The sequence below is a fragment of the Balaenoptera acutorostrata genome, chromosome 10, assembly GCF_949987535.1.
Source record: "Balaenoptera acutorostrata chromosome 10, mBalAcu1.1, whole genome shotgun sequence".
NCBI classification, from domain to species: domain Eukaryota; kingdom Metazoa; phylum Chordata; class Mammalia; order Artiodactyla; family Balaenopteridae; genus Balaenoptera; species Balaenoptera acutorostrata.
The window spans coordinates 106,102,632-106,128,598 of NC_080073.1; the positions used below are offsets into that span (position 1 = coordinate 106,102,632).

General features: G+C 40.2%; 1 protein-coding gene across 3 annotated transcripts in view; it reads left to right on the top strand.

The window, feature by feature from the left end:
* The window catches only part of GMDS (GDP-mannose 4,6-dehydratase), a 486,505-nt gene that overhangs the window by 99,052 nt on the left and 361,486 nt on the right, over positions 1 to 25,967 (top strand). For all 3 annotated transcript variants that reach the window (XM_057554717.1, XM_057554716.1, XM_057554715.1), the window contains exons 3-4: positions 2,246 to 2,333; positions 3,821 to 3,930. In XM_057554717.1, coding sequence (XP_057410700.1) covers positions 2,246 to 2,333; positions 3,821 to 3,930 — 198 coding nt within the window. The remainder of the gene's footprint in view (positions 1 to 2,245; positions 2,334 to 3,820; positions 3,931 to 25,967) is intronic.

Sequence of the window (25,967 nt, forward strand, 5' to 3'; positions counted from 1 at the left end):
ATTTAGCTCATTTATCTTTTCACTTTGGTTTCCTAACTCGTTTCTTTTTCTCCAAAAATCCTTATAAAAACAAACAAAAAATCCTGCCTACCTCCCTTCTGTAAAGAAAAAGCCGCTAATCTCAAATTCTTAACTAGATTATCCAGTTTGCACACATTTTGGCTTGTCTTAAAGTTTGTATTTCACCTGTCTCAGAAGTAGACAGACTCAGCTTTCATTAGTTCTTAGAATAATACTTGCTGTCATGGATTAAGTATTTGGCAGGTCTTTCTTTCCCTGTATACACATACCAAAAGTTGGGAGTGAGGGGAAATTAAAACACAGCTTTTTTTTTTTTTTCTGTATTAAAAAAAAGACCCAAAACTAGTGCTTAATGTGTTTGGTTATAAGTGTGACAGTAAAGTCCTATATTATTTATTTGCTGTGACTTTGGGTAATTGTCTGATTTTCATACTGCATCCATCAATGTCATTGAATATTTTTATCAGTCCCTTATGTAGATATAAAATGTGTATGTATATAGCATTTCTCTTTGTTTTGGGCTGTTGGGATATGTGACTTATCCAGAAACCAGCAATCAAGAGAAAAAAATAGACTAAATCATATTATTATTTTTTTCATTGTCAAAGCTAAATTATCTGTTTTTTAGAACATATGAATTCCTCTCTATCCAATGAAATCAAGCTCAGCTTACATCTGAGATCTCTGTATTTCAGAAATAACTTTGGTGGTAAACACCAGTTTTGATATGTATAGGTGTATATGTGAACTTGGTTTTTATTAAACAAAGTTTATTAAGTTTACAGAGTAGTTGAACTTTATAATTAACAACTTGAAAAACTGGAGACCATGAAGTTGAGTTAATTCTAAGCTTAATGTAAGTATTATTCTCTCTACTTTTAAATTACGTAATGGATACGTAAACCCAAATTGCAATTTAATGTTTCCTAGATTTTACTGTTAGCCTCCCAAAATGTCAACCAAGTTTGTGATGTTCCTGTCTTAAAATATTTTAATGTTTACAAAATTTTCTTGGGTTTAGTTCTTTTGGAAAATAATGTGGTTTTAGCTCTTTGGCTAAAGCATCTAACCAACAGAATTATTAATTGTGGGTGTGTTGTATCCTTTGCAGAAGTCAGTTTCTCATGTATGCCATGTAAAGTGACGATGACATTTCTTTCTATTTGAAAGAAAGTCTTATGTGCTTATAATTTCCCCCCTGCACTTGGAATATTTGAGTCTTGCCAAGGATTAATTTTTGTTCAAAATAGACAGAAAACGATTGAGTTAAAATATAGAAGTGTATTCAGCTGCAAATGAAACTACCCAGCATTAGAAGGAGCGCTTCTAAAATAAGAGAAAGACTAAAACTGCCACCAGCAGCGCTGGGACACGGGCAGCCGGTGACATAAGCTGCTATTAGCGCTGGCAGCACAAAGGAGGGAGTGAGACCAGGTCCTGAACAATGTCTCCAATGTATCAGATACAAATAGTCTTTTCTTCAGCATCGGACAGGTATGTGTTCTGGTTCCAGTGACTTTCTCCCCTCACACTTGTCATGGTTAAGTCAAAGATAAAAATTAAAAAAAAAAAAATCCTCCCTTCATTTGAGTTTCCTTCATGCCTTAAATCTCATAGGACGTTAAGTCTTGTCCCTAACCTATGCTATTTAGCTTTCTTAGCTTTTCCACACAGCTGCATAAAAGCAGCGGCTCCCTGATTCTCTTGTGGACCCAGATACGTATTTATTTAAAGAATCGGTGCCAGGTGCAAAGCTCGGAGGGCACCGGGCAGGGCTGGAGGCACCAGAGCCCTCTCCTCGTGCTCTGGGTTGAAGAGCGGTCCAGGCTGTGTGACCGATACGGCCTCGCATGGTCTGTCTTCGGTTTCAAATTGAAGAGATATTTTTGTCAGCAGTAGGACCGTAAGTGTGTGTGTGTTTGGAAAAGGAGACATTTGAGTATCTACAACTAAGCACTCGCTGTGAAGTCACGTCATTATCTAATTACTTTCGTCGAGATTGGCAGTAGAAACACTGGAGAGGGATGGAGGGAGCTGCCTGTGGGTGGGGGCGGGGTGGGGGGAGAGTGAGCCGCAGAACTCCTTCTGCTAATTTAAAATAAGGTCTTTAAATGACAGTTATATGTTTTTTCACGAAGCTAAACATTAGCGGAATAACGTTGCTTACGAATCCTCATTGCATATTTATAACTTATTCTTATCCTTCCACACGATAAAAATGCAGGTCCATGGAATTGTACGGCGATCCAGTTCATTCAATACTGGTCGAATTGAACATCTGTATAAGAACCCCCAGGCTCATATTGAAGGAAGTAAGTCATTTTCTTTTTCTAAACTCTCTTTCTGTGTAACTTCCTATATTATGATAAGGTATTTTCAAATGTCATTTTTCTCAAAGCCCATCAAATCGCAGTTATTTACCCATGAGTTACCTGCATTGAATGCTATCTGCACGCTTTGAAAACCCTTCACTGCCTGCTGCCCTGGGCCATGGTGTCACCGCGGTTAGGCCGTTACGAGGGTACCATCAGGTGATGCTGCTCGAGAGGCCAGAGCAGACAAGCCTTTGATCACCCGTCTCCAGGTGTCCCTGTGCCCTCGAGTCAGATCAGCTCCACACTCAGAGCCCTCCTCTACTTTTCACGTTTGGTCTAATTTAATCAACTCAAGCAGTCTTTGTACATTTATTTAATTTTAGAAATAATTGGTGAAGACAGGTCCAAAAGCAGATGGCAGTCAAAAATGTATTTAAATTGCTTTACAGGCGGTTGTCAGTCATTCGTTATTTTTGGTAACACAATTGCAGGGAGTACATCACACAGTTGCGGTGTTTTCTCATTTGACCTTGACAGCAGTTCCTGAGGTTGTGAATGAGACCATTTTACAGATGGAAGCAGAGAGAGGGTGTGACTTTATCAAGCCTCCATAGCACGCGAAAGACAGAGCTGGGACGAGGACACAGGGTGTTTCCCGCCAGCAGGGATGATCCAGGTGGCTTGTATTCACCTCAGGGCCCTGAACATTGGAAGGTTTGGGTTAGTTGTACAAGTAGTGATGTCATCAGGAAGATGACCTACTAGTACACTTTCCACCTTAATATTTAAGTTATTCAGTGAATCCTCCTTGAAAATCATCATCATTTTGTGCAAAGTGTAGAATGGTACTGCCATTGGACCTAGATGTAGATCAATATTATGTAAAATTAATGAGAGTATCCAGTTAGCAGGTTGCCCATCTGCCTGTGTCACCTTCTTACGCTAGGGAAGTCAGTGTGAGGATCTGCTTAGATCTGGGGTCAGAACAAGCTAGTTGTCCTCTAATCAGTTATGCATACGTCAGGCACGTCATGGATGGTTCAAGGACTGATGTTTACGAAGGACTGAAAAATCGCTAGATAAAAGTATCTGAATAGAGCTATCTTCATTACTATCAATGTGTTACATATTTCGTTCAAGGGTATACGCATTATTTCCAGATTTTCTTTGTCTGCATCTCATTCTCATGTGACATGTCTTACAGCCACCAGGGCTCCATAAGATACGCTGATTGTGTAACGTCTGTCATGATCTTATGTTTTGTGAAAAGCTCATCTGAGTTTTTACAGATCCTTTATAGACATAGCAACACATGGGAATCTCTTTCCACTATTTAGTTTCTTTACAGATGACAGTGACAGACTGCTACTCCAGAACCAGTCTGGTTTTCAGAATTTCAGAATATACATTTCAGTTTTGCTATGTTAAAAAATTGGGCCTACGTTGTTTCCTTCTATCTAATGGTATGCGTTTCAATCCTAAAGACATGAAACTGCACTATGGTGACCTCACCGACAGTACCTGCCTCGTAAAGATCATCAATGAAGTGAAGCCGACCGAGATCTACAACCTCGGAGCCCAGAGCCACGTCAAGGTGAGCCGTTTTCCTTATCATGATTTCTCTGGCTGTGTTCCTGAGTTCTGTATTTTACTTTTGTCCGTTGCTTCTTAACACAATACGACAACCACTAATCCTAGTCCTCAAGTTTGATTCTTGGTATTAGTTTGGGTATTAATGAGTCCTTATAGAAATGCTAGTACATTTTTTTAAAAGTGTATTTTCTGTTATTGGACAATGTAATAAAATGTTACTGCCGACATTAGAGTAAAAGTATTTATTTATTCGGGGTTGATCTTACAGCCACAAACCTCACTTGGATGTATTTTCTGCCATTTCAACTCACGTTGTGAATGAAGTGTTTGGTTCAAATGTTGGAAAATTAAGTCAATAAAACTTCTATTTTAATATTAATTTTTGGTAGTGATGATATTACTGGCTGAGAAAGTAGTATTTTTGAGTGCCAATATGTCAAAATTAATGGAATTAACTTTTTCTTGTGAGTAGTAAAAATTATTGGAAGAAAAACTCTTCTTAGCCTCTTGCCTCCTCAGTATGACGCAGCTCATGTTGATTTCTTTCCCTTTATTCAGACAGATTCTCTGGTGGTCTATCTACCTCTCCTTAGTTTTTCTTTCTAGAACAAATTGCAGTAAACCTGAGAAGCCAATCCCCAGGGTTCTGGCAATCTGCTTAATTCAAGTTTTTGTTGCTGTATTATAGTGCTAACTTAGTGAGTGAACTGAAGCCAGGGATGATATGAGTTCTATTTAGATACTTATTCAATCAGGATAGTTAGTGGAGCATAGAAATAAAAGCAAATGACTCTAAGTTAAAACAGCACCTGCCCCCCGCCACCAAAAAAAAGGAACAGAAAATCTAGCAGCATTTTTTGCTGTTTAATGAGTGAATTCAGCACTCTTACTGCAGAAAGTATTTGAGGTGATTGGCTATTTCTCCACATCTCCAACTTTAAGTGGAATGGAATCGATATGCCTGCTTTATATCTCTGCTAGTTTAAGGGAGAAATTATAAACTAGATCAAATGAAACCAAAGGTAGAACATAGTAAGAGAAGCAAGTGCAAAGCTCAGTCTTATAATTGATACCAAATTTAAAATTTGAGCGTAAACCCTCACAGTACATTTTTCTCTAAGATGGTAACCTTGGAGGATGATGACAGATCAGCCAATAATGATACTTCTTAATCTGTCTCTGCTGTCTCGGAAGGTAATTTTTTCCTTTCTTAATCTCCGATGATTCTGTTCTGTATCCAAGCTTAAGCTTTGGGCTGCGGAAGGCGTCAGGGGCTTTAGGTTAGAAAAATAGGGCTATTTTTCTAAGTGATTCTAAATGTATTTTCCATCTGAAAGGGTATTTCCCGCGTGCCATGCCTTGAGCAGCTGTCCCCCCTTTCATATAGCGAAGCAATAACTGTCACTCCAGGCGTGAAGACTTTATCCTGGGCTGAGGCAGTTAGCCCATCTTCCACGTTCTAATTTATCTAGCTGCTTCTTGGTATCTCCAGGCAAAACAGAATGTTTTGGAATGAGTGCTCTGTTACTCAGTTTCCTTTAGATTAAGACGTTTCCTTTGTGATGGTAGATAGTTTATCGCCTCTGGAAGTCCTATACCGGCATGGCGGGAAGACGCAGGAAATTTTATAAAGATTTATGTATAGAAGGCCTTCCCCTGTCATGGTAGCATTAAATGAGTCAGTCTTCTCCTTTTTCCAAAACGTTTTGTAGTTCGAAAAGTCTGATATGCTTTCCGTACACGAAGTGGTGCTGAGTGTGTCTGGTTGTTACCCTAGGGTGGCTGTACCGTGAGTACGGAAAGCACAGGAGGTTGAGCCGATTCCTCCTAAGCGGCTCTGTATGTGAAGTTTACCTGGTTTTATTGTGTTTTGCCTGCTTTGCCTAAGGACCTGTTAATTGGCAGAAATGGTGCTTAATCGAAGATGAATTTTGGCTCGTAAGATAGTTTAGCCCTTCAATGATATTTGCTTGCATGGTGGAGTGGAGGACCCAGGGATGCGTGAAACCCACCTCTGTCATGGAGGGACTCCTTTCCCAGGGGTGACAGAGGCTGGCGCTGATGTCTTTGGGTCTTTAGAGATGGGGTGAGAGAACTTCACTCCCACGAGATCGTGCATGGCGTCAGGGAGTAGGTTCGGGGTGGAAGTTTACAGACGTCGTTAGTGGTAACGGGTAGTTGAAATTGAGGTGACAATACAAGGCTGAGAGTCAGAAGAGAGAAGACTTGGGATGTGTTTGCAACATGATGAGCGTCCTAGGTTGCTTAGGTCTTGCTTAAGTCCTAAGCAAGAAGTCTGGTGGGAGAAATGGGAGGTGGGCAGGTAGGGAGGTGGACTGTGTTTGGGCGGTCTCTATGTGTTTCTTTTTTAATTAGCCATTTTTTTAATTGAAGTAGTTAATTTACAATGTTGTGTTAGTTTCAGGTGTACAGCAAAGTGATTCAATTGTATATATATTCTTTTTCAGATTCTTTTCCATTATAGGTTACTGTTAGACATATGGTTTCCCTGTGCTATACAGCAGTTTCTTGCTGTTTATCTATTTTATATATAGTAGTGTGTGTATGTTAATCCCTAACTCCTAATTTATCTTTCCCCCTGCCGCCCTGCTATCCCCTTTGGTAGCCATAAATTTGTTTTCTGTGTCTGTGAGTCTATTTTTTTGTAAATAAGTATATTTGTATCATTTTTTTAGATTCCACATATAAATGATATCATATGATATTTGTCTTTGTCTGGCCATCTTCACTTAATATGATAATCCCTAGGACCATCCATGTTGCTGCAGATGGCATTATTTCTCTCTTTTTTATGGCTAAGTAATATTCCATTATATATATGTACCACATCTTCATTATCCATTTATCTGTCGATGGACACTTAGGTTGATTACATGTCTTGACTATTGTAAATAGTGCTGCAACGAACATCGGGGTGCATGTATCTTTTCAAATTAGAGTTTTTGTCTTTTCCGGATATATGCCCAGGAGTGGGATTGCTGGATCACATGATAACCCTCTTTTTAGTTTTTAAGGAACCTCCATACTGTCCTCCATAGTGGCTGCACCAGTTTACATTCCCATGACAGTGTACGAGGGTTCCTTTTTCTCCACACCCTCTCCAGCATTTATTATTTGTAGACTTTTTGATGATGGCCATTCTGACTGGTGTTTGCATCTCTAATAATTAGTGATGTTTAGCATCTTTTGCTCAATGGGATTCTTCCAGCTCTGTTCTTCTTTCTCAAGACTGCTGTGGCTATTCGGGGTCTTTTGTGTTTCCATACAAATTAAAAAAAATTTTTTTCCAGTTCTGTGAAAAATGCCGTTGGTAATTTGATAGGGATTGCATTGAATGTGTAGATTGCCTTGGGTAGTATAGCCATTTTGACAATATTGACTCTTCCAATCCAAGAACATGGTATATCTTTCCATTTGTTTGTGTCATCTTCGGTTTCTTTCATCACTATCATATAGTTTTCAGAGTACAGGTCTTTTGCCTCCTTAGGTAGGTTCATTCCTAGGTATTTTTTTGGTGTGATAGTAAATGGGATTATTTCCTTAATTTCTCTTTCTGATCTTTCATTGTTAGTGTATAGAAATGCAACAGATTTCTGTGTATTAATTTTGTATCCAGCAAGTTCACTGAATTCATTGACAAGCTCTAGTAGTTTTCTGGTAGCATCTTTAGGATTTTCTATGTATAGCATCATGACATCTGCAGACAGTGGTAGTTTTACTTTTTCCTTTCCAATTTGGATTCCTTTTATTTCTTTTTCTTCTTTGATTGCTGTGGCTTATGGGACTTACGCTGAATGAAAGTGGTGAGAGTGGGCATCCTGGTCTTGTTTATGAACAGGAGACAAGTAGATTCAGAGGTGAGTCTACAGGTGGGGCTTCAGAAGAGTAGGAAGTTGTTGGGTGAAGGTGGTGGCAGTCGACGTGGGCATGAGGAGGATGGAACAGGAGGCCTGTAGGGCTGACCCTCTGCCGACAAGATACGGGGCTGGGGAGGAAGGGAAGCACTGCTCCAGGGCACTGGGGCCAGATGACTGATGGTCCCGGTGCTAGAAGCAGGCCTCCGAGGAGGGACTGCTGAGTTGGGGGGTGCGTGAGAGGCTCCCTCTTGGACTCGTTCTACCAGCGGTACTTGAGGGACATTCAGGTAATGCAGGTCAAAGGCAATTTAAAGTATGCTGTGAGGTTTGAGAGAGATTTGGAGTTCAGTCCTGGGAGTTCTTGAGAGGCCGAAGCCAAGGCAGCAGATGGAAACAGAGGAGTGGATGAAGATGGAGCCTTGGGGCCTGGGAGCATTTGTGGGGGGAGTCCTGGGTGGCAGGGAGGTAGGATCAAAGAGGCAGGAGGGTGGAATTGTGTGAGGGAGCCAACAGACCAGGCGGTTCAGGCAGGAGGTGGTGTCTGCCGCGCTAGGGCTTCAGATGAGTGTGCAGGATTGAGGAGCAAGCAGACGTCGTGGCCTTTGTGGTTAGGGTAGGGATGATTTGGGGCTTTTAGGAAGAGCATTTTAGTGATGCGTTAGAGGAATTATCCGGACGGCGGGGGGGCGTAGAAGTCAAGGGTTATGAAGGGTTGTAAATTGAGTGGTTCTTTTCTAGAAAAGTCCTGCCTTGCCCAGCAACCTATCTGATTTGTGAGGTCTTCCTTTTCCAGGATGTGTCCAGGTGATGCTGACCCTGATCTGGGGGCTTCAGTTTGAGAACCGCTGTGCTAATGTTTCTGGTTTCTTGGTTTATCTGTGTGTAATATGCGCCTTAAATGCATTCTTCCTTCAATGCATCAGCTTATGAATTTGGTATAAATTCCTTGCCAGCTAATGACTATGTGAGCTTGTAAAGCTGAGAGTGGAAAGAATCTAAGAAGAATCTGATACATGTTTATACCAAAATTCTCCACATTCAGAAATCTTTTTCCAAGCAGCGTGTAGTCAGTGAGAACGTGTACTTCCCGGGTACTCCTAGTGCTTTGGAGGAACAGTATGAGTGCAAGCCACTGTCAGAATGTCTTTGGAAAGCCCGTGTTCCATGCCTCTCTTCCCTGTGTGATCTAATGTCAGATGGATTCTTAGTGGTGGAAAGAGTGGGTGTGGGGAGGGGCTGGCTGGGAAGGACAGCGGGTGACGACAGACTGCGGCTGGCTGGGGGGACGTTGCTGTGCCCCCGCCCACCCCTCCACAGCTCTGTGTGGTGGCCTTCAGCTGCCCACCTGTTCTCCTAGCAGCTTGTTAGGGGCTTAGGATGGAAAACACGTATTTTGTTCCTCATAATTAATTTCTCTGTATTAATCAGCTTTGTAGGATTTATTGTATTCATAGACAGTAGTTTTTAAACAAAAGTTCTTTCTGACAGTGGAATGTTTGTAAGAAGTTAATTAAAATATGTTTCTTCTTATTTGGTTTGGAGCTCTTTTGAAAGAAAGCTCTAATATTAGCACACGTTGCATTTCATTTTGAATCCGTGACTTCTAGACCGGGCATTGTTTGTGTTGGCCTCTCTTTGTGCAGAATAGAGTCTTCTATCACTCTCACTTCCAGTTAATTTGATGTGGGCTATGGTATGCTAAAAGTAAGGAAAATAAAATAATAGGAAGTTGGTCTGGTTTCCTGTAGGAAACCAATGAAGATGAAATTGGTTCTTGGAATAAACCCACAGCAGTCTGGGAAATACTGACTGAAGACATTTTTCTGAATCATAAACAGAAAAATTATGACTCATGAAGTGTAGGTCATTGAGAGGCTGATTTGATCTTATGTAGGAGAAAGTGAGAGACGACTGAAATGTACTAGTTATTAAAAGTAGTTAAACCTAGCGTGGTGATATCACCCAAGTAGGAACAAATTATCCAATATACATAGTCCTGCCCATTTTGATGAGGAAATGTTTTAGGAGCCTGCTTTATTGTTCTTTTAAAATTTTTACTGTGTAAATAATATTTTTCATTAATTTCTGTCCTAAATTTCTTATCTGTTCAACATTCATTACTGTCATGACTTTGGAGTTTTCCACCATTCCTCACAGCTTCTTTGATAATCATACTTCATTCTTGAAGTCATACTGTTGGACGAGATCTGTCTACAGGAAATCTAGCCCAGTATGACCCTTTGGTCTCACAATGTCATGTTGGAATTGCCTTTATTATCTTTTTAAAATGAAAATGATGCAATCATGAAATGTTAGAGCTAAAAGGAACTTTAGAAATAATTTAATACGATTTTCATTTTATAAGTGAAGTTACCTGCTGCTCAAAGTCACACATTTGGTTACTGGCCAATCCAGGATCAAAACTCAGATCTTGGTATTCGATAACTTATTTTAAAGACCATCAAAGAAAATGATGATCTCCATTAGTAATAATTCTAATGTAAAATAGTCCTCACCTTAAGAGCTTTCCCCACATACCTAAGTTTCTTCTTAAGCTTTTTGTTTCCTGTGTCTTCTGTGGAGACAGAAAGTCATTTGCTCTTCTTTGTTTAGTTTTGAGAACTATTTTCAAATCCCTTCTCAGTGTTCAAGACCGTTATTAAGTCTTTCTTTGACTTTCTCTTATTCAAACTGAATAACTCCCTCCGTGTCATTTGTTTTCTGACTCTTGAATTATCTTTATTATCTCCCTTTCGACTCTCTGTCGGTCATTTGTTTGATTTTGTCTCATGACAGCCAGGAGGCCTACGTGCCCAGAAGGTACCTGGGGCAGGCGGCGTGCGGGGCAGGATTTCCTTGTCCAGCTGTGCGGGACCGGCCAGCAGATCTGAGTATGGGAGCGAAGGGGCCGAGTCTGATTGTCTTCCTGGTGGGACTTCCAGCCCGGGAAGCAGGGCAGGAAGCGGAGCTGGTTGTCAGCCAAGAGGCTGGCGGGGTGGCCCGGCCGCGCCTCAGCATCCGGGAGACAGAGAAGCCAGTGCAGGGAGTGAAGCTGGGAAAGAAACGGGGCGCAGTTTCATCTCCTGAGAGACAGAAGTGCCCTCTCCAGTGGCTTTTTCCTGGCTGCTCCTAGCCCCCCCGCCATTTGTCTCCTATTTATGGGGAGGAAGCCCACACCTCCTGGGGCTGCCCTAACCCAGGGGGTGACGGGGTGCCCTGGGAGGACTGCGTTACGGGGCAGAGCAGGTGCCTGGGGGGACGTGTGCTTCGCGCCTGACTCACCCAGTTCCGGAACAGAGCAGGAGCACCAGTGTGGCCTTCGCTGTGCAGGTGCAGGAGGGTCGGGGCCCACAGACAGCACGGAGGACTGTTCCCCTGGGCCTCGCTCCCCCGTGTATTCATTGCGGAGCCTGGCAAGCCGGCAGGGAGCGTGAGGAGAGCAGGGCAGTGAGGAGGGGCCGGGGGCATCGTTCTCGCCGTCGGGGAGGGGCCGTCAGGGCGACCTTAGGCTGGGTCAGGCCCAGCCTGTCCCGCCTGGCTGCACCGGAGCCCGTCGTGCCCCGTGCACTCCATGCGGCAGCTCACGCGTGCAAACTGCTGTGTGGAGAGCTTCAGAGCGGAAGCCTGTGTCCTGGGGCCAGAGGGAAGGAGGTGTCCGTGGGCACTGGAGCGCAGGCAGGACTTCCCACGTCAGGATGCCCAGGACGCAGGCCCAGGCCCCGCCCAGAGCCCAGGCCCCGTGCTGCTGGCTGCAGATCGCATCACCTGCAGGCCCTATTCGTCACCTGTGAAACGGGCGGGCACCTTGTCTTGCGGGTCCCAGGACATGCTGCTCCCTATGGGCCTCTGCACTTGCTTCCGTGCTGCTGCTCTGCCCTCGATATTCATGGCCTTGGTCCCTAGCTGCTCCCTGCCTGTGCTCCGGTGTCAGCCCCTCGGGAAGGCCCTCCCGCCGTCCTGTGCGCAGGAGCTACCCTCCTGGGGAGGGGCCGGTGCAGCCCGAGGGTGGCGGTGCTGCGGGGCGGCGGGGGGGGGGGGGGGGCGCACGCGGGCTGCTCTGCCCTCTGATCCGGGTGCTGTCCGCTCCTCGCTGAGGCTGATGGAGGCCATGGTGGCAGCGGGCGGCTGCAGGGCACCGTCGCTGCTGCCCGTGGGCGCCTGCCCTTTCCCCCCCTGCTGCTGGGAACTCTGTGCAAGAAGGTCTTCCCCATTCAGATGTCCGTAGTTCCTGCTGCTGAAATGTTCACCTGTCATGACACATCATGAAGAGAAAAGCGATGTTTCAGACCCTTGTTTTTTACTAAACGGGCCACAGAATTCTGAGGTGGAAGAGGTCCGTGAGCCTGCCCAGCCCCTGTTTCACAAAGGGCCGCCCGGAACCTGCATTTGGTGACGGGGGAGGCCAGACGGGACCTTGTCAGACGCTGCCTTGTGCTTGTCAGAGGGCTGCTCCGAGGAGACCAGGGCGGGGCGGGCAGCGCAGGACCCCGGTGGGCCCAGGCTCACCTCTCTTGTCACTCCTGCCGCTGACCACACTGCAGGAGGTCTGAGTTAAGAGCTTTGTGTTTTCTTTCCGGTGGGGACCCAGTTAAGACGAACCCAGAGGAGCAGTGTTTGTGTAGCTAGAAGGTCCCCGAATCCAACCCCACAGGGTGTGATGGTAGCCTGTCAGTGACGCTAAAACAAAATCCACAGGACTAACTCCTCCGGGATAACCACAGTCTTTTTGATTACGATAGTTCAATTCAATACACAGTTCTGATATCGAGTGCTGTGCTGGTGTGTACGTTTCCCTAAAGGCTATGGGAGACTAAGGACATTTGCTCCTGTGGAGTCAGAAGAACCAATAGCTTGATAACTAGAAAGAGTCATTTGTTCTTATTAGTATACTAAAACAAACAAACAAAAAATTGCCAAATCAGTTTACTGTCAATTAACCTATTTTCTAAGATTGAAAAATAAATACTTGTTTTAATACTGCAAATACGTTTTTGTCCACATTTTAGCATACACAAATTATAACTCCATGTTGGGTCTCTGAAGATAACTTATTTTGCTTGGTAGATGTGTAAATTGATACAGCCTTATGTATTTTATGAGGTCTAAAATTAATTTTTATATATTCATATACAATTCTCACATGTGCTTAGAGCAACATAAAATCACTCTAGTGTGTTACCAAATTGTTAACATTGAAGTTGTGAAGGTACCTCCTGGGCAGGAGGGCTTTACTTGGTAAAGAGCAGTGAGTGCGGCTCTTAGAACCCGAAGATGGTTAAGGTGTGTTTGCAGGTAGGCCTGACGTCCACGTGGACTGCATACAGGGTGTCTGTTTCTGGAAAGGTGAGCTCCTTGACAGGGGTAGAGGGTTAGGTGAACAGAGCGGTGGCCTGGGCGATGACGGACCCCTGTGCTCCAGTGAAGTTGTGTTTTTCTGCTTTCGTTCTCCAGTCTTCATTTCTTTCTGATGGATCCTGTTGTCCCGTCACCTGTGCGGCTCAGTCCCTGTGATATTTAATACATTTGCAAACCTCTTTGGTTTGTTACAAGGTGAAGTTGCAGCACACAGAAAAAGCCTTTTTCACTTTACGATTTAATGTTTGCACTGGTAGTGCACGAACCCCACTAATGTGAATTTGGCTGATGGGTTCCTGTGGTTCTTAGGAAGACACTGAGCGTCTTTATCTTCTATTCGTGAGGGTCGAGTGGGACGGCGCACTGCGGGCGGGTCCTTGTGTGTTGTTGCTCAGATTCTCCTTGGAAGCCTGTTACAGATTTGAGCGATCAAATTCAAATTTAAAGCCACTTAAAAGTCCTTCCTACTCCATTAAGAATTTATATGAGAGAGAACACTGTGAAAGCTCTCCTCTCCTGTTCAAACAGATTGTTCTGTTTTATTAGCTCTAGGTGGTATTGTGATTTTAATAACAGCTAGTAGTGTTTGGAATTTTTCTTATAATTAGTGGACCACACAAAGGTATATTTGTTGGGTTTGGTACTCTTAATTCACTTACAATAGTGACTTGTTTACTAAATAAAATCCAAAGTATTATTTTAGCTTTGCACAATTAAGCCAAAATTAATGCAAATAGCTAAATGTACATGTTTATATTAATATTAATTTCTAGACGTATCTATAAACACAAATAGTAAACCGGTAGTAAGTCAGTGATGGTACTATGAGTGAAACATTTTGTTTTGGACTTTTAATGATGAATGGAGAACTGTTTTTGGATTCCCAATTAGATTAGAATACATAATTTGCATAAATTAAGAGGTAGACATAAATAATACCTAGTTTAATACCATAGATAATGTATCTGTCCCCCTCCCCCCAAAAAGAAGAGTATGTAAATTTAAGAATTTAAACTTATCTGTTCCTTTAAAACATCACATAGAGCTTGGTATCAAACAAGATTTCTACTTTATCCTTTTAGTACAGATGGAATTTTTAGAATTCTCTTTGTTAAAGTTGGATCCTTGAAGTTGGTACGTATAGTAAGATAAAGTGGAACCTTTTCTATTTCAAAGAAATTTAATGTGTAATATCTTTTTTATATATTTCTACTGTAAATCATTAATTGGATACCTTACCAGTGCCAGCAAATAATAAATTGTATGAGGATTTATTTAGTTTAGATTTCCAGTTTTGAAAAATGTCTAGCATCAAAGATTAGTAGGTTTCATTATGATAGCCTTCTAGTAATATTCACATGAAGTATATGTTGTTTAGGGATGTTAATTAAAAAATCATTCATGAATTATTTAAATTTGCTCTCTTTATAAATAAATATGCATAAAGCTTGGTTGGGCTTGTTAAACTATGCTAAGTTTGTCATTAGAATCACTTGGACTGACAGTTCCTTAGAAAATGTTGAATTTTCAATGATGAGCCGAACTTGTATACGGTCATAGTGTCGATGATTAAAATAGGGTGTTTGCTGGGTGGCAAGCGTTGCACTGATAGCAGTCGTGAACTCTCTGTGAATGGCAGGTCGGTGGAGGGGAGCACCCAGGTGCGCGCTTCATTTTGTTTGCTGTGTCAGGGTACAGCCTCTCCCGAGTCCTTTCCCCTCCCACCCCCGTACATCTCATTGGTGCCAGTTATTTTAACAGTAAAAAGTCTTTTAGAAATGAGTAGTGTTGACAAAATAAACCTTTAAGGAGTGTTCTCTAGGACTGTTGACACACCTGATTAGTCCAGATTGGAAATATCAATCTCTGCCTTTACCAAGTAGATTAATGATTAATTATTGTTCAGCGGTTTTAGCAGAGGAAAGAGGAAAGGTTTTCTGTGGGGTTTTTTTGGTTTGTTTTGCTTAAGGTTCCTATATGGCTCACCCCGGAGTGTTTTTCTTGTTTGTGTGCTTTTTTGACGCTGACATTTGTCGGCACAGTTCAGCGTAATCCACACCACAGCGAAGGCTGAGGGCTCCAGGGTTCTGACGCGTTTCTCTGTCTTCCCTAGAAGGGCAGCATTTGGGCGTTTGACAGAGACTAGGTGATTATCAAACCACAGTATTTGAGTTTTTGGTAGTTTAAATAATGTGAGTAGATATATTTTTTTAATCTGGTTTCTTTACATTTACTTTATATTAAATATTATGAAAGTGATCATTTGATCATATCATTTGGCAAGATATTTAGATTGCAGTTTTGCAAAATTATTTTTATTGTAATTATTTAAGTGACTTAAAACTTTAACTTCTTTTTGCCTCTTCTTTTTCAATCATAACTCTGTAGAAGTGGCCATATTCGCTAAAATTTATCAACAGCAATAATGGACTGTTGGTTTTGGTTTATGTTAAATAATGCATCTTCAGTACTTTTCCGAAAGTTGCTTCACAGAGAAATAAATAGAAATTCCTTCTAAGCTTCCAGGGAAGCTTTTTTGTGGGGAAGCAAATTACTCCAGAAGCTTCCCTTGTCATCTGTCCGGATTAGAGACAGGATTCTTTCTGGAACAGGGGGAGTTTCGGGGGGTGGAAGAGCGTTGTGCCCTTTTCTACGTATAGATGGCAGCAGAGCGTTACAGACGGCGGAAGTCAGCCTGGCAGTTAGAACAGAGATGAGTGACAGTGTAAACCGACTTCTATCAGCGTGGCCGCCTGTGTCCTGTAGTTAAACATAAAATAGGAAAGAAAGCCACTGTTGATAACACAGGAGTGTAGGAGAATGAAGAAGGCTGTGAGAAGCTGTAATACACTGAATTTCTGGACAAATCCCAGGTGGGAAAGCTTAATCTTTGAAGGTATGTCACCCAGTCCCGTAAGATGATAGAAATCAGCTAAGATAATATGCGTGTCAAAATCCAGAGGCGGCAGAGGGCCGGGGGGCGGAGGGGCAAGGGGGAAGCAAAAGAGAAACCGGACACAGTTGCGGCGGCGAGTGATGGCCCGCTGCCTGCAGGCTGTGGGGCTTGGCCTGGACGCCGCCTTCTCACTTAAGCCAGTTACCAGGAGGAAATGTCAGTCCACGAAGCAGGCAAACATTCCATGGGAACATTTGCTCAAATGTCAGCATTTTAGAAAATAGAACTGCGGTCTGTTATGGTCTGGTCCCCACGGTGGACTTGCTATTCAACGTACAAGGACAAAGAGATTCCTTCAGAATGCGTTTGCAATTAACAAGTCATTTAATGTCTTAATTAGCATTCCTAAATAATGACATCATCGCCATAAAAGGTGGCAGTCATCATTATAATTAATACTTAATACGCGTCTGCTTCTGAGGGCCCTTCTGTGGCTGCCCACAGATATCCAAGGGAGTTTGCAGGTTTCAGGTTTGAATTTGGTGAGAGCACAGGCATGAGGATCTAATAAAGTAAAAGCGTGCTTATTAGAAACGTGAGGTATGGAAGCAGGTTATAGAAGAGCAGTTTGTAGCGTGTCCTGAACTGGAGGATCAGCTCAGCATCTCCTCCCTGGGAGCCTCGTAAGGCTTCTTACTTCCTCGAAGTGATGGTGAGGTTGTTCCGGAAGACGCCCCCCTGCTCCTCGGCTTTTTCCGATCTGCTCTCATGCGCTTTAGTACCGCAGACCAACCTCTGTGTCACAAAACTGATTCCAAAGGTGTGTCTAACCGCTTGCTCAAATGCAGCGCCTGGCAAGTCTCTCTTGTGACAGCAACTTATTTCTCACATAATTATTTTCTTAGTAAATTTGATATCTTAACAGCCCCTTACCTCATTTCTGGGTTCAAAAAATAACACCGAATATAATTTATTTCTCAGACTTCACAAAGGCTTACTTGACTGTAGCTGCTGCACCGCGGGAAGGGCCGGGGCTGCCAGGGCCAGTCCCACCGCTGCACGCCGCCCTGGGCCTCGGTGTCGTTTAACGAGGCGGAAGACATATCCCTGCTGCCGTGGGTTACTTGTTAGTGATGGAGTGGGTCTGCCCTGTCACAGATCAGTAGAAAAGAAGATACATACTTACACGTGTGCTGTTTTTCTGGTTGAAGTCAGCTATTGTGTTAACTTCAGTTTGTCTGCACAGCTAGGTCTGTGTTACTCTCATTTTTTTAGTAGTGTGGGCTGTGTAAGTACAAGAACTAAGAAAGGTTTGAAATAATCTAAATTTGACTTTGATCCTAAACATGTAGTTATTTTATAATTTTGTGAGCTTTCAATTTAATTAATTAAACGGGATTTTATAAGACGAACTTTCACCATCATATAGTTCTTAAAATCAAAGCCTATGTTGTTTGAATTAGTGACAGTTATATATAAATTTCTTCATAAAGCATTATCAAAATATCAATTATATGTGTTTTAGATTTAGAATGAAATTATATCATTTGTTTTAGGTTGACATGTGCTATTTGAAAACAACTTTTAGCCAGAACATAGTATGTTTTGCAGGTGCCTGTATACTTTTTCTTTTATACTTTTTGTCCCTCTTTGGTCATCATTAGATTTAGACCATGCGCTTTTTCTTAGTGGAAGAGTACCTTGCAGATTATTTATGTGTCCTTTTTCAAAAAAGAAGACAATATTGCAACACCACTTCCTCCAACTGCTTGATTTGAAAGAATCATGTCTAGAGTAGGCAAATTTCACAGAAGGACATTGTTTTCAAACTAATATACTGATTTTCTTCATGTTACATCAGCACATCAGTTTCCCGTGATAAAATGTTGTGACTATTTTACATAAGTAATTAAATGTAGAATAATTTAAAAATTTTCAGTTTGCTTACAACCTTTTAAATGGATTTTAGGAAGGATGCACTTTATAAATAATTTTTAATGCACTTTAAAACTGAGAAACAGATTTTATGTGAGTTATAGAGGTCTTTCAAGATTTTACTGGCATCTTATAACTAATTGTGATTTGTGATGGCTTTACATTTGTAAAATGAATCTTACAAAATCTTAGATATTTGAAAATTTGTACTATAATATAATGATAGCTTATGTAATGCTTCTCTTGAGTATTTCTTTTTTTTAATTGTGTTACCTTCCGTATAATTAATTAGGTAGCATACTAGTTGATCAGTAAAATACAGTACACTCTATTATTTAGGATTATACTGTCAAAATGTTTGTTCTTTTAATTCTTAGCTTTTCATTCTAACTATGCCCAAATTGTGCTTTTAAAAAATTTGATAAAAATATTTTAAAATATTTAAATATTCTAAAATTATTTGTATGTTAGACAGGAGAGACTATGATCCCAAAGCCTACTTTCTCATGTGACCATTGTTTTTCGTGAAGTATTAATAATCAGTGGAAAATTTAGTTAATTTAATATAAATGCCTGAAGTCCAACTTTGGCCCCAAATTTATCCTTTTAAAAATTCCTTTTTTCTTTTTTACAGGTTGCATCTTTATTTTTGGATTGAACACTTACGTTCATAATTGTATTGCCCATCGTTTGTATTCTTTGGGGAATGATTCCACATGGATTTGATGTCTCTAGTTCTCTGTCTCTCTCTGCCTGCTTCATTCTCTCGGTTCCCTCTTGAGGATTCTACTTCTCAAGCTGAACATCTTTTATGGTGATGAGTCTTGGTGGTGCAGCTTTATTGGCACAGGGTCCAGAGACTAATCCATAAAACACAGTTTAAAAAGTCTCTAAAGTGTGAAATATTAGCTTGTCATTTTTTCTCAAGTTTTCTCTTTTGACAAGCTTTGTTGAATTTTCTTTTTCTCTTTTTCATATGTGTTCTGCCATCCTAATTCTGAAAGAATTTATAGATATATCATTTGGGAAAAGATGTATTTTAACTGACAACATAAATATCCTGGTTTCGCAGTTATCTGGTCAAAGATTTTAAATCGCAAACCGTGAAAATTCGTTCCTTACAATATAGCATAAATTACATTTAGTGCTTTCAGTATAAACATTTCAGTAAAATTTTGACACGAACAGTGTCACATTAAAAAAAAAAGAAATCTCAATGTCAGCTCATATGCTCATGAAATATTTAATAGAAACATTGCAGGTTAATTTTATCTTCTTTAATAATAAAATATAAGTTTACAAAGAGTTTTGACTCAGCTTACTCATTGTCTTGAAATTACTAATACAAATGAGAATTTTTAGTGAGATAAGAATTACATTTCTCCGTGTAAAACAACAGCAACGAAGTGCAGAGATTTAATGCTCACCTTTACTTTCAGGGGCACCTCGTTTTCTCCACTGCAGTAGATCTTAATTCCAGATGTTAGCACACGACATTCGTGTAGTGTTCCAATCACATGTTTGTTTGTTTAATATTAGCTCTGTGACCTGACGCTTTCTGTAGTATCATGATTTCTCAGTTATGCAGATTTTGTTGCTGTTATTGACTTCTTATTTGCAGTCTTCCATCTGTGTTAAACTAAAGACATATGTTTTGTTGTCACCTGTCAAATCCCTTATGAATAATCTGTATTTTACTTAAATTGTATTGTGACTTTAGACCTTTATCAACAGAGCTTCATAAAATTAAGTAAGATAGTTTGTTGCGTATACAGATATGTTCATGAAACATCACTATAATGATGAAAATATTGATTGTTGGAACAATTAAGACATTAAGAAAACACATATTTAAATGTGGCTAATGTCTGAAAATTTGTAAGTTGTTTATCTCTTAGAAATTTGTGATAAATCTAAAAGATAACTAAGGATTTCACTATATTGAAAAATTTATAGATATGTATTTATTTAAACCAGTTTTAATTATATAATTATTCTGTGATTTAAGCCTCATTGATCTTATGTGTGTGATCAATATATTGAAATGTAAAGCATTCTGAATACTAGCACAGGGTATTTTTTCTTCATGAGAAGAAATAGAAGGAATTAGACTAGCCAGAGCATTTTTAGTCTTGAAAAGCAAAACTCATGAACCAAAAGTGCAACTTCTCTGGGCCTCAGTTTCCACATCTGTAAAATGGGGGGTGAGGCTTTGGGAAGGAAGGGTTAGGTCAGATGCTCTCTGAGATCTCTTCCACCCTAAAATTCAATGATGATATGATTTGTTTTTGCAGTAGTGTTATGCTTATCAATGTAAATTGTATGTCTTGTCTAACGTAAACATAAGTGTAATGAAAGCTAAGGATGAAAAGTTCAAACAATCTCTTTTCAAAACCATACTTTTGGGGAAGAATCAGTGGACAGATTTTAGTATAAATGGTTTTCTCAAGAAATATTTGAAATTCTAATCTAGAGTAGACTTCTACCTTTTAAAAAATGTAATGCAGAAGAGTGGAAACTAGATGTCTGATTTGTGGGATAATGAGTTTGTCACATCCGTATTGGCAACTCTACTAAATATACGCTAAGTGGGAGTTTATAATGAGAAATGTAGTGGTTAAATATAGACAATGATTTTAGAAAACAAAAAGTGAACGTTTAAAAAATATATCTTTAAAAGCCAACATTATAATTTTACTAGCACAGCCTGAATTCATCATCTGGCAGAAAAAAAATAATTAAAAGTTTTAATTTCCAAGATTTTTTTGTTGTTCAATTTTTATTTGGAAAGGAACTGTCATTTATTCCTAGGGTTTATAAACGTCAGAGAAAGATACCTCATACTAATAAAAACACGTCTTTTCCTCTTAGCTGTGATTGTATTTATTGTATTCCCAAGTGAAAGATTCCAACATTATAACTAGCAGAGGTTCAGTTATTTTGAAGTCATCCAGATTCGTTTTCCATTTAGTGACGTTTCATGCGTTCGAGGTGGCAAACTTGTTTTTAGGTTGGTTTTTGAAGCTTACTATCTGTCTTATTAATAATTTAACCCCAATTAGGGCATTCCTAAAATAATTACTCTGAGCTTCTTATAAGTTTCCTTATATGACTTGGGGAAATCTTAAAAGTTTTGTGCAGGGATTGCTGTAAGTGTAACTCAAATAATCATGTAAATACTTTTCCCCACCTTTCTTTTGTGCAATTACTATAAGTATTTAAGAATTTGTTTCTAGTTGAAGTTATAAATTACATACAAATTCTTAGATTGTTCCTTGTCTTTTGCTAGCTGCAATAAAGGCTTTAAAATTTTTAAATAGATTAGTTTCTTTGTGACTAAATTTTCATTATTTGAAGAGCAATTATTAAAATAACTTATGTGTAATTTAAAAAATATCATCCTAGCTTACTTGGTTTTACTAACATAAAATATTTAATCAGCTTTATACAGTGTTTTCTCATCTTTTGGTAGCTTGTTGAAGGTGTTCTTTCTTTTCAAGTTGTGGCACTAATTAGAAAATACTTGAAAATTAATTATGGAGTATAATTATTGGCAACACTGTATCTATTTGACAGTTCTTTTGTTGTCGCCACCCTAGCCATCTAGACCGCTGGCTACCTTCTTATATAACTGGAGGATCTAATTCCTTCATTTTACGTACCGGATAACTGAATCTCAAAGAAATTCAGCTCCTTGCCTTGGATCCCCCCGCTAGGTTTTGAGGGGCAGAACCAGGGCTAGAGTTAAGGCTTTCTTACTCCTTCCCCAGAGCTATATATCTTCTCTACCCATTGCCTTTCACTTGCTTTGTCAAAGTACGACATGGATGGATTGCTTGGAATTCTTTCAAAGCCTTTCCTGTGTAATAATGATGGCAGAGATTTCAAGCATTTGTCAGGGGCCACTAATACATGTTGTGACAGCAGTTTAAGGGGGGAGAAGGTGGATTTATTACTAATAAAACATTAAAACTCTGATATTTAAAGCCAAACATAATTTACATTCCATCCACCCCTCACTGCTCTACCTGTCCGTTTTGATTTAAACCCCGCTTCCCTCCCCAGCTGCATCCACCTCCCTCCGGCCACCCCCGTGCCACCACCCTCAGCAGATAGCGGGTGAGGCGGGGGCTAGGGAAGGGCTTTGACTAGAACCATCTGTTTTGCTCGCCCTCAGAAACAATAGGCCAGACGTTATTCTCTGGAGAGTTGTGTGTACACTTACCTATAATAATAAAGTAGGAAGACACAAAATTTTCAGATTCCGAAAATCCCATGGTCTGGAACAGCCTCTTTTGGACTTCCGGATATTCTTGTAATTCTTTTTGCTCATTTATTACCTTCAACTTGCAAACTTGCATAGTTTATTTTTCCTTTTCCTTTCAAATAGCATTATTTTCTGTGTATTGTGCACAACGTGGTAACATTAAGATGAAACCTGTAAAGTAGATTCATATTGCCCATCAGTATACGCACAATGTATATCTTTCTTCAGAAACTGTCTTTTTAAGAAAAGACAAAAAACTTATTCTTTGACTCTTAAATATATGGACATTTTAAAATATGAAACCTACAATCACTAAAGTGGTCTCTAGATGTGTGTATACACACAACTAAAGTATACGCGGATGTTGGCTTGTTTGGCAGAATCATGTGACTTGCTTGGGATTTTCATGACATAACTGTACTTCAGAACTGATATCCATCTGTTTGAATTGGGAACCTCCTTGTTTGACGCAGGTCGAAGATGTTTTTACTGTTCCCAGGCTGGTGAGAATTATTTTTCGCCCTTTCTTTTGCTTAGTCCTGGAAGCAGTGAGCAATACGCGACCTTCATAGCCTGAGAGCCTACTGAAATATTTTCTAGAACTAACCATATGTTGTCCTTAGTGATTTGAATTGCATTTGACCTAGTAATACCTGTCACCCAACTTGTCATTTTCCTTAAAATGGCAAACCATTGATGTAGTGATTTGCACTGCATCAGTTAACATTAAGATTTTTATTTCTGAGACAGACACAGTGAATATTTCCCCTACTGGGTTGTGCTTAAACTGTGCTCAAGTTTACAAGATTGTTGTGTTTTCTAAAACATAAGGAAATTCTAGTAATAAAAGAAATGAGATATATATGTATATTTATTTGGAAATCATAAAATATACTTTATTTCTCTGTAAAGGTATTACGCTGCTTCAAAACAAGCTGATGTGTATAAACCTTAATTTAGAAAACAAATAGGATTACCACTTTAAACTATAAAATGAAAAATTACTTTATAAAATGATTCATGTGGGGTTCTTTTTAATAGACTTTCTGTGCCACTTCACTAAATACTAAAATCTATATTTTTATCCTGTAAATTAGAGGACAGTTATATAATGTCATAGCTGTATCTCTGATTGATAACAGGGATGAACTCTTTTTATGTAGCCATTAGACATTCTGGTGTTCCTTTCTGTGAAATGCCTTTTCCTATTCTTTGTCCATTTGGTTCTTCTACCATTTTTTTTGCTGATTTATAGGAATTCCTATAAATCTTTTATCAGTTAAATATGTTGCAAATACATTATTCCAGTTTGTCACTTCTGTGCTAACTTTGTGGCGTCCTTCACTGAGCATAAATCTTAATTTTCTTAGGTCAGACCTTTTTTGGGGGGTGCTTTATGTGATTTGCTTCAGAAATCCTCTTGTGGATTGCCTGCTTTCTCTGATAGGTTCCACAATTGATGGGAATCTTTCAGCTTCTTTGGAAGTTGTCATCCACTATATATTGTTGAAAGGATTCACATACTAGATTGAGTTAGACCAAGTGACCGCCAAGGTTCCTTCCAACTCCACAATTCTAGAATTCCATTCTGTTACAGACAGAGTAAAAATAAAGGGCCATGTAGTCTAAAATACACACCAAATTTGCAAGAAACACGTTGTATTTCATTGAATCCAAGACACCACTGACTTTCAGAGGCATTATTATTTATTTTATGTACCATTGGGAAAGGCTAAGCTTTTCTAACTAAAAACTATGACACAACTCTTTCCTACCACTTAAAATTCTTTTATTTTTTACTTATTGAAAAGTTCATTTAGATGTATTGAGGCATAGGTTCGTGTCGTATTTTACTCTTGTGCACATATCAAAATCTAAGTGAAATAAAATACGGAATTGTAGACGTTCTTCCTGTGACAGTATCTGCTGAGGTTGATGCCAAATTTGTGGCCCGCTGGGTACTTGAGTTCTTTCCTTTGTACAATGACTTTTGTTTTCATGCTGGGTGAACGTGTGCTGCCCGGTGCGGTACACACTGTCTGACGGAGGGTGGTAGCGTGGCCAGGACCAGGTGTGCTTGCGTCAGGGGGCTGACACCGCGGCTGTGCGAAAGGTGCAGCCTGGGGTGAAGGGACCTCGGGGTGAAGTGTACTCTGTGCGACGTGTGGCCGTCTGTGCTGCCTTGTAAAGCTGGATGCCGGAGTACAGTGCTTGAGGGAGCATGCCAGCTGGTCCACGGCTTCAGAATTCCAAACCAGGGGAAATGACCAATTGTCTTATTTTTAATGAGAAAATTCCATGCAGAAATCTGTCTTCAGTGTTGGCATAGTTGTGCCTGTACTGTACGTTAGTTGGCTTAACGGATCATGGGATTTTACAGATAGTCCGTCTTGTCTCGTGTGTGGTGCAGGGATCTTTGCTGTCGCCTCCCTGACTGGGCATGAGCTCCTCCATGCTTCTGTCGGGACACTCAGCCCTGAGCTGACTGTCTTCACCAGGCTTGTCAGAAACGTCGCTGTCTTAAACCCAGATCTGCTTCTTTCATCCTCGGTGCCTTCGGTGCTAGCTGTCCCCAGACCTCCAAACTCCACCGAGGTGTCTGCCCCTCTTCTTGCATGACTTAACGCTTAAAATGTTGAATATAGCCTTAAACCTGCCGCGTTCTCTCTGAGTGCTTAGTTCATTCAAGTCCCTTTTAAAGTGTGGGTTTCGTAAAGCAGGTGGCCCCCCAGGGCCACTGTCTTCTCTTCTGTGCAGACTACACTCTTACTTGCTTTACTGGCCGTTGTACTGTGCTGCTGAGTGACAATTAAGATGCCTAAGTTTCTCTCAGATGTTTGGCCCATTAACTGTGTCTCCCTCTGCCCTACTTTTATAATTTAATATTTGGACCTCTTGGAGGGCTTCAGATTTAAGTTGCCATCTTATAGATCTAAGTTAAATTTTTCCAGTCTGTAGTGATTAAACAAATTGAAAGCTTTATCCAGTGTTCAGTATAGCTGCAATCTCTAGCTTTATCACTTTCTAATGCGCTCAGTGTGTTTTCCAAGCCTGTGTCCACTTCCCTGACGTGTATGTTGAACAGAACGGACTTGAGCAGAGCCCTTGGTGCATCCAGCAGGAGGTTCCCCAGAGATGAGTGTCAGTGTTGGCCTTTAGCCCCCTTGGGAGGGTCAGTTAGACAACTTAGAATCTCCCTGTTTTCTCAGAGGGCCTGCCTTTGATTATCCTCTTGACAAGGTATCATGAAGAACTTTATCTAGGCCAGAAGATCGTTGGGAATTAGCACAGGATTGTTTCTTGAGAAATGTCTTCTCCCTTAAGCACTTTTTTTCCCATTATACCAGGTCTTTTAAAATTTTTTAAATAAAATCTTGTTTTTAAGTTACAAAAGCAACAACATCAGAGAAAGTTTGGAAAATCAAAAAAAAATTATTTAAAATCTTAACACTGGAACCTAGGTTTCACTGCGTTTTTTAAATGTTTTTCTTTCTAGTCTGTTGAATTCCATGGACTCATAATATGCATTCAATTTTGTGTCATTTTTAGAATTAAAATGTTATAAAATAATTCTTTTTAAAATAATAAGCAGCATTTCAATGACTATAATCTTACGTGTCTTGCAATTTGAAGAATCATGCAGAATGACTTTGTAACTTTACATTTATATTGGACATTATAATTAAAGTGCTCTCTCATGCATTTTT